The 9030-nt window shown below is 37.7% G+C and overlaps 1 protein-coding gene across 2 annotated transcripts in view; it reads left to right on the forward strand.

Moving 5' to 3' along the window:
• The window catches only part of ATP6V1H (ATPase H+ transporting V1 subunit H), a 124061-nt gene extending 121785 nt beyond the window's left edge, over positions 1-2276 (forward strand). For both annotated transcript variants that reach the window (XM_028118978.2, XM_028118977.2), the window contains one exon: positions 1910-2276. In XM_028118978.2, the coding sequence (XP_027974779.1) occupies positions 1910-1970 (61 nt within the window). In that variant the 3' untranslated portion in view covers positions 1971-2276. The remainder of the gene's footprint in view (positions 1-1909) is intronic.
• The last annotated feature ends 6754 nt before the right edge of the window (positions 2277-9030 follow it).

The following is a 9030-nucleotide window of genomic DNA, read 5'->3' on the forward strand; positions in this document are numbered from 1 at the left end:
TTGCACTTGACTATTTTCAGGTGTCTACAGCTCAAAATAGTACATGAAATTGGCATATTTTGGGGTGGCATATTCTGCTGATCCTTTACACTAAACAGTCTAACTTTTAAAATTAGAATATTTGAAGGCCCTCTTGCAATGAAGCATGTCTAATTTCAGGCTTAATTTCTTAGACATATATAGGAAAATATATATATAAAATCTGGAAATTTTATAGTAAATGTTATACGCTACCCCTCATCTCTCCCTCCCCCCACCACAACAACAACACAACACAACACATCAAACTTATGCAGTCACACATACTCCTTAGTTGCAGGCCTCCCCAGAGTGGTGGTATTTATAGTGACCCATAAACTCTTCTTTTTTTCCTGATAAAATTTATAGGTGGTTTCCCTTTTTTGCCGTTGCATGAGTTAGACAGAACTACTTCCTTACTGTTGGTTGAAAATAAGATCGCCATCCATTGTCCAGATTATGTTAGGGTAGCTCCTAGTTGACACAAAAATATATTATGCATTTTAATATAACACCCATAATTAATAAGTCAGTGATAAGAATTTTCATGTAAGGGTAAAAAAAGCACATAAATCATTTTCATGCTCTAGGAGGTTTCAGTCAGTCCCATAGTATTTTCAATCCTAGTTTATCTTCTTGAGACTTTTGGGGGTCTATGACCCCTCACTTACACTAGTCCACAGAACTCCCTCTGGTTCCTGTTCCAAATGCTTCTTCCTTTTCTCGGTCTTCCTTCATATCTTTGATAGCTTTGGACTAAGTCCATGTTAGTGGAGGTAGAGCAACACAGTAAAATCCTTGGACCACCTCTCTCCCCTTTCTCTGGACCTCTGTGGAGAAAGGTAGGGTCACACATTACTGGTCGATGCTGGTGGCCCACAGGTCATTTCCTGGAGGTGCTTAGGGAGAGGTTGGATGTCAGCTGATGAGGAAAGGAGATGACACTGCGCCTGTGTGTGCCTGCGGCTCGTCCCTGGCAGGTGCCCTCATCCCACAGCCTCGGGAACCAGCATGTCCGTGAGGACGTGCAGCCAGAATGTAAATCCCAGTCTCTATCCAAAACTCATGCTCTTTCCTTTTCATAGCAGGGACGTTTTAAAATATTCTTTACAAAATCTCTTCTTCTTTTGTTCAAAAACAAAAGTTTGGGCAAGTCATTCACAGGAAAATAGGAAAGAGATGATTTTTTCCCCCTGGAATTAACAGTGAAACCTATATGTAATTTAGAGCTAAGTATACACATACTTTGGGTGGGTGTTCATTTCCTAAAGGAGAATGTGATCTAAGTTTGGAAACCACTGCTCTAAGCCCAGTTGCCCCACCCATACAACGAGAATACTACTTCTCTATTCTTGGAATTGTTTGTGGATTCACTATGATCATCTTTGTGAAGTTTTTAGACTGTGTTGGTGCAGAGAAAGTGCTCAGTAACAAGCTTCGTTACATGTTGTGAATCTTGATGGTATTTTCAGTGATTTATTTTCATCCCAAGGTAGAGATACTTAATATTCACTAGTATCAGGAAATGTCTTTTTCATGTATCAGTCCACTTACTTGGAATCCTACTTCAGTTGATTTTGAACTTCTTAGATTGGGAAAGTGTGACCGCAGTAAACAAAACTTGTACCCAGACAGGGAGGTAGACACTGCCTTGTAAATGTATACAGAATCACCTATTTGTGTGTGTAATGACTTACATAAAGAGAGCGCTTAAAATTTATACAGGTACTTTTCAAGTCTGGAAAAGATTAGTTTTATGGAGCTATTTTACTAATTTTTAGATGTTAAAGTAAGTATAGATGACATGGTATATATCGTGCTTTGATTTTGAAAGAGAATCTTTGTTGTTTAAATTCTAATATACCTTGTTATTTTATTCCTGCTGTTTTAGGGAATACCTTGGTAAACAGCTCCAATCTGAGCAGCCCCAGACTGCTGCTGCCCGAAGCTGAATGTGCCCTCCAGCCTCAGAATCTCCACCCTTCCCGTTTTACCTGGGACGGAGTACCTGGAGTATGAATCTCAGTAGTTAGGGTCAGGAGCAAAAAATTTTCCATTTTACTTGCAGTTTTCTTCTGTTGTTTCGCTTTTCCCTATGTTGATTTTCGTTGAATGTGTTTGCCCATTAAGCTGTATAAAAGTAGGTGTTTTCTGTTGCTAAGGAAATGATTAACTGTTACATACACTGCTTGTAATTTCTGTATTTATTGTTCTCTGGAAATGAGTATAGTTATTAAAGGATTCTCACTTCAAAAAGGTTTTGCTCTTGTTCCTCACTTGAACTTTAACAAAAATCATCTATTTTCCTAGCCTAATTGAGAGAATTATTGCAAAGTAGTGAATGGTAAGTAAATGTTTTCAAATAATGCGTATCTGTATCCATCCATCCGCCCATCCATCCGCCCATCCATCCGCCCATCCGTTCATGCACACATACACATTGCAGCAATCCTCTGCTAATATTTAAAGAACTTTAAAGAAATTTTTAATGTAATGCTGTGGTCCAAAGGATATGCCTGTGGAGCTCAGTAAAGAATTATTTTAGCTTTAGATTATTTTATTTCATTGATTTCCTTTACTTTCATTCTTGGATTTTAGGAGCTCAAGTCTGTTTTCTTTTAATACTTTTTGTTTCAATATTGCCAATAGGTATTTATTTCTGTCCCCTTCCCTCTTTACTCTGGAACTACAGGCCTCAGCAGGCCATACATGGCATACGTGGCCCCCCTCCCCCCACCCCCAAATCTGAGCCTTTTGTCTTTATTTTATTTATTTATTTGTTTGTTTATTCTTTGGTGTTTATTCTTTTATTATTATGTTCAGTTAGCCAACATATAGTACGTCATTAGTTTTTGATGTGTAGTGTTCGACGATTGAATATTGTTTTATTTTCAGCATAGAGATCCTATGGGAAAAGTTACTTGAGATAATGGATGTTTTTCTTCGTTAGTGACTTCATGTTACTGAATGGTTTCTCTTAAAGACTTGACTTCATATTTGCCAAGAAAATAGGAAGTCTGATCAAACCAATTTCCTTTCTTTCTCTCTCTCTCTCTCTTTCTTTCTTTCTTCCTTCTTTCCTTCCTTCCTTCCTTTCTTTTTCTTTCTCTTTCTTTCTTCCTTTCTTTCTTCTTTCTTTCTTTCTTTTTCTTTCTTTCTTTCTCTTTCTTTCTTTCTTTCTTTCTTTCTTTCTTTCTTTCTTTCTTTCTTTCTCTTTCTTTCTTTCTTTCCTTCTTTCTTTCTTTCTTTCTTTCTTCTTTTTCTCTTTCTTCTTTCTCTTTCTTTCTTTCTTTCTTTCTTTCTTTCTTTCTTTCTTTCTTTCCTTCCTTCCTTCCTTCCTTCTTCTCTTTCTTTCTTTCTTTCTTTCTTTCTTTCTTTCTTTCTTTCTTCTTTTTCTCTTTCTTCTTTCTCTTTCTTTCTTTCTTTCTGTCTTTCTTTCTCGCTCGCTCGCTCTCTCTTCCTTCCTTCCTTTCTTTCTCTCTCCCCCTTCCTCCCTCCCTTCCTTCCTCCCTCCCTCCCTCTCTCTCTCTCTTAAACATTTTATTCATTTATGTGAGAGAGAGAGAGAGAACATGAACAGGAGGAGAGGGGCAGAGGGAGAGGAAGAAGAAGCAGACTCCCTGTTGAGCAGGGAGCCCGATGCAGGGCTCAATCCCAGGACCATGAAATCATGACCTGAGCCGAAGGCAGACGCTTAACCAACTGAGCCGCCCAGGTGCCCCGAGCCAATTTTTTCTTGACTGAAAGTTTTCTAAATTGCTTAGACCTAGATATTTTTACTTCCCAAAACATAGAAAAACAAGAGACAGAACTTTTCTCTGTGGTAATTACAGATTCTGCATTGGCAGAGGATCAGTTTTCATGTTAATGTAATGGTCTGTAAGGTTATTAGATTATCTGAGATATGCAATTTCAAGTTGAGAGTGCAGTTTTCTGAATTTCTTAAGAGCACATTGTTCGATGTCATACATTCTGATTTTAGTTTCATTTTGCATAAATTCTAAAGTAGATTCGAATGACATTCTGATGGAAATTGTTAATGCTTTAATTCCCAAGACATGCTTTTGGACATGGGAAGCAGTACTCCCATGTCCTCGTATTTTAATTATTATCCTGTAAATTAAAATTATCTCTAGGTACCTTTTTCTCCTTCAAATCTTTTCATTCAGCTTATAGAACTTATTTCTAAGAATTACAAAGACAATTATTTTCTTTGCTTAATGCTTTTAACATTCAATGACTAAATCCGTCTAAAATTTTAATACCAATTGTATGTTCAACTAAACTGCAAACACCTGACAGAGTAGACTTATAAATTTGACAAACAGATAGTAGTTAATGCTTATAAATCTCATCAGGCATACATTTAGTAGAACCAGTTTCATTAAGCATTTTAAAACATCTTTAAAAATAGCCTAAACAAAGAGTACAATGATTACAAAATTTGTTAATCCAGCTAAATAAACACAATTTATACAATGTCATCAACTACAGGATTGAAAAATTTCATCAGTTTTGCTGTACTTATTTATATGTATTTCTAAATTTTATTTTATTGTTATGTTAATCACCATACATTTCATCATTAGTTTTTGATGTAGTATTCCATGATTCATTGTTTGCCTATAACACCCAGTGCTCCATTCAATACGAGCCCTCTTTAATACCCATCACCAGGCTAACCCCTCTCCCCATCCCTCTCCCCTCTAGAACCCTCAGTTTGTTTCTAAGAGTCCATAGTCTCTCAGGTTCATCTCCCCCTCTGATTCCCCCCCCTTCATTTTTCCCTTCCTACTATCTTTTTTTTTTCTTTTTTAACATACGTATTATTTGTTTCAGAGGTACAGGTCTGTGATTCAACAGTCTTGCACAATTCACAGTGCTCACCATAGCACATACTCTCCCCAGTGTCTATCACCCAGCCACCCCATCCCTCCTACCCCCACCACTCAATTTGTTTCCTGAGATTAAGAATTCCTCATACCAGTGAGATCATATGATACATGTCTTTCTCTGATGACTTATTTTGCTTAGCATAATACCCTGTAGTTCCATCCACGTCATTGCAAATGGCAAGATTTCATTTTTTTTTGATGGCTGCATAATATTTCATTGTGTGTGTATATATATGTACCACATCTTCTTTATCCATTCATCTATTGATGGACATCTTGCTGGTTTCCACAGTTCAGCTTTTGTGGGACATTGCTGCTATAAACTCTTTCCACAGTTTGGCTATTGTGGACATTGCTGCTATAAACGTCGGGGTACACGTACCCCTTCGGATCACTACATTTGTATCTTTGGGGTAAATACCCAGTAGTGCAATTGCTGGGTCATAGGGTAGCTCTATTTTCAACTTTTTGAGGAACCTCCATACTATTTTCCAGAGTGGCTGCATCTGCTTGCATTCCCACCAACAGTGTAGGAGGGTTCCCCTTTCTCCGCATCCTCACCAACATCTTTGTCGTTTCCTGACTTGTTAATTTTAGCCATTCTGACTGGTGTGAGGTGGTATCGCATTGATTTTGATTTTGATTTCTCTGATGCCAAGCAATGTTGAGCACTTTTTCATGTGTCTGTTGGCCATTTGGATGTCTTCTTTGGAAAAATGTCTGTTCATGTCTTCTGCCCATTTCTTGAATGCATTATTTGTTCTTTGGGTGTTGAGTTTGATAAGTTCTTTATAGATTTTGGCTACTAGCCCTTTATCTGATATGTCATTTGCAAATATCTTCTCCCATTCCGTCAGTTGTCTTTCGGTTTTGTTGACTGTTTCCTTTGCTGTGCAAAAGCTTTTATCTTGATGAAGTCCCAGTACTTCATTTTTGCCCCTGTTTCCTTTGCCTTTGGCAATGTTTCTAGGAAGAAGTTGCTGCAGCTGAGGTCAAAGATGTTGCTGCCTGTGTTCTCCTCTAGGATTTTGTTGGACTCCTGTCTCACATTCAGATCTTTCAACCATTTGGAGTCTATTTTTGTGTGTGGTGTAAGGAAATGGTCCAGTTTCATTCTTCTGCATGTGGCTGTCCAACTTTCCCAACACCATTTGTTGAAGAGACTGTCTTTTTTCCACTGGATATTCTTTCCTGCTTTGTCAAAGATTAGTTGACCATAGAGTTGAGGGTCCATTTCTGAACTCTCTATTCTGTTCCATTGATCTATGTGTTTCGTGCCAGTACCATACTGTCTTGATGATGACAGCTTTGTAATAGAGCCGGAATTGTGATGCCACCGGCTTTTCTTTTTCAACATTCCTCTGGCTATTTGGGGTCTTTTCTGGTTCCATACAAATTTTAGGATTATTTGTTCCATTTCTTTGAAAAAAGTGGGTGGTATTTTGATAGGGATTGCATTAAATGTGTAGACTGCTCTAGGTAGCATGGACATCTTCACAATATTTATTCTTCCAGTCTGTGAGCTTGGAACGTTTTTCCATTTCTTTGTGTCTTCCTCAATTTCTTTCATGAGTATTTTATAGTTTTCTGAGTACAGATCCTTTGCCTCTTTGGTTAGATTTATTCCTAGGTATCTTATGGTTTTGGGTGCAATTGTAAATGGGATCGACTCCTTAATTTCTCTTCTGTCTTGGTGGTGTATAGAAATGCCACTGATTTCTGTGCATTGATTTTATATCCTGCTACTTTACTGAATTCCTGTGTGAGTTCTAGCAGTTTTGGGGTGGAGTCTATTGGGTTTTCCACATAAAGTATCATATCATCTGCAAAAAGTGAGAGTTTGACTTCCTCTTTGCTGATTCGGATGCCTTTTATTTCTTTTTGTTGTCTGACTGCTGTGGCTAGGACTTCTCTTACTATGTTGAATAGCAGTGGTGTTAGTGGACGTCCCTGCCATGTTCCTGACCTTAGGGGGAAAGCTCTCAGTTTTTCCAATGGGGAAAATTGAGAATGATATTTGCTGTGGGTTTTTCATAGATGTTTTTTATTATATTGAGGTATGTACCCTCTATCCTTATACTCTGAAGAGTTTTGATCAAGAAAGGATGCTGTACTTTTTCAAATGCATTTTCTGCATCTATTGAGAGGATCGTATGGTTCTTGTTCTTTCTTTTAATAATGTATCACACTGATTTGTGGATTTTGAACCAACCTTGCAGCCCATGAATAAATCTTACTTGGTCATGGTGAATAATCCTTTTAATGTACTGTTGGATCCTATTGGCTAGTATTTTGGTGAGAATTTTTGCATCTATGTTCATCAGGGATATTGCTCTGTAATTCTTTTTGATGGGGTCTTTGGTTTTGGGATCAAGGTAATGCTGGCCTCATAAAATGAATTTGGAAGTTTTCCTTCCATTTCTGTTTTTTGGAACAGTTTCAGAAGAGTAGGTATTAATTCTTCTTTAAATGTTTGGTAGAATTCCCCTGGGAGGCCATCTGGCCCTGGGCTCTTGCTTGTTGGGAGATTTTTGATTACTGCTTCAATTTCCTTAGTGGTTATAGGTCTGTTCAGTTTTTCTATTGCTTCCTGGTTCAGTTTTGTAGTTGATACATCTCTAGGAATGCAACCATTTCTTCCAGATTATCTAATTTGCTGGCATATAGTTGCTCATAATATGTTTCTTATAATTGTTTGTATTTCTTTGGTGTTGGTTGTGATCGCTCCTCTTTCATTCATGACTTTATTGATTTGGGTCATTTCTCTTTTCTTTTGGATAAGTCTGGCCAGGGGTTTATCAATCTTACTAATTCTTTCAAAGAACCAGCTCCTGGTTTTGTTGATCTGTTCTACTGTTCTTTTGGTTTCTATTTCATTGATTTCTGCTGTGATCTTTATTATTTCTCTTCTCCTGCTGGGTTTAGGCTTTATTTGCTGTTCTTTCTCCAGCTTCTTTAGATGTAGGGTTAGGTTGGGTATTTGAGACCTTTCTTGTTTCTTGAGAAAGGCTTGTATTGCTATATACTTTCCTCTTAGGACTTCCTTTGCTGCATTCCAAAGATTTTGAGCAGTTGTTTTCATATTTATTGGTTTCCATGAATTTTTTAAATTCTTCTTTAATTTCCTGGTTGACCCATTCATTCTTTAGTAGGATGCTCTTTAGCCTCCATGTATTTGAGTTCTTTCCGACTTTCCTCTTGTGTGAGTTCTGGCTTCAAAGCACTGTGTTCCAAAAATATGCAGGGAATTATCCCAATCTTTTGGTACCGGTTGAGACCTGATTTGTGATCTAGGATGTGATCTATTCTGGAGAATGTTCCATGGGCACTGGAGAAGAATGTGTTACCTGTTGCTTTGGGATGGAATGTTCTGAATATATCTGTGAAGTCCATTTGGTCCAGTATGTCATTTAAAGTCTATTTTCTTGTTGATCTTTTGCTTAGATGATCTGTCCATTTCAGTGAGGGGGGTGTTAATGTCCCCACTACAGTTGTATTATTGTCGATGTGTTTCTTTGCTTTTGTTATTAATTGCCTTATATAATTGGCTGCTTCCATGTTAGGGGCATAGATATTTACAATTGTTAGATCTTCTTGTTGGATAGACCCTTTAAGTAGGATATAATGTCCTTCCTCATCTCTTATTACAGTCTTTGGTTTAAAGTCTAACTTGTCTAATATAAGGATTGCCACCCCAGCTTTCTTTTGGTGTCCATTAGCATGGTAAATAGTTTTCCACCCCCTCACTTTCAATCTGGAGGTGTCTTTGGGTCTAAAGTGAGCCTCTTGCAGACAGCGTATTGATGGGTCTTGTTTTTTTTTATCCAATCTGATAGCCTGTATGTTTTGATTGGGGCATTTAGCCCATTTACATTCAGGGTAACTTATTAGGAATTTAGTGCCATTGTGTTGCCTGTAAGGTGACTGTTACTGTATATTGTCTGTGTTCCTTTCTGGTCTATGTTACTTTTAGGCTCTCTCTTTGCTTAGAGTACCCCTTTCAATATTTCTCATAGGGCTGGTTTTGTTTTTGCAAATTCCTTTAGTTTTTGTTTGTCCTGGAAGCTTTTTATCTCTCCTATTTTCAATGACAGCCTAGCTGGATACAGTATTCTTG

This window comes from Eumetopias jubatus, unplaced genomic scaffold (assembly GCF_037043125.1).
Source record: "Eumetopias jubatus isolate StellerSeaLion01/CBP00866 unplaced genomic scaffold, mEumJub1_p1.0 scaffold_4, whole genome shotgun sequence".
Classification (NCBI taxonomy): domain Eukaryota; kingdom Metazoa; phylum Chordata; class Mammalia; order Carnivora; family Otariidae; genus Eumetopias; species Eumetopias jubatus.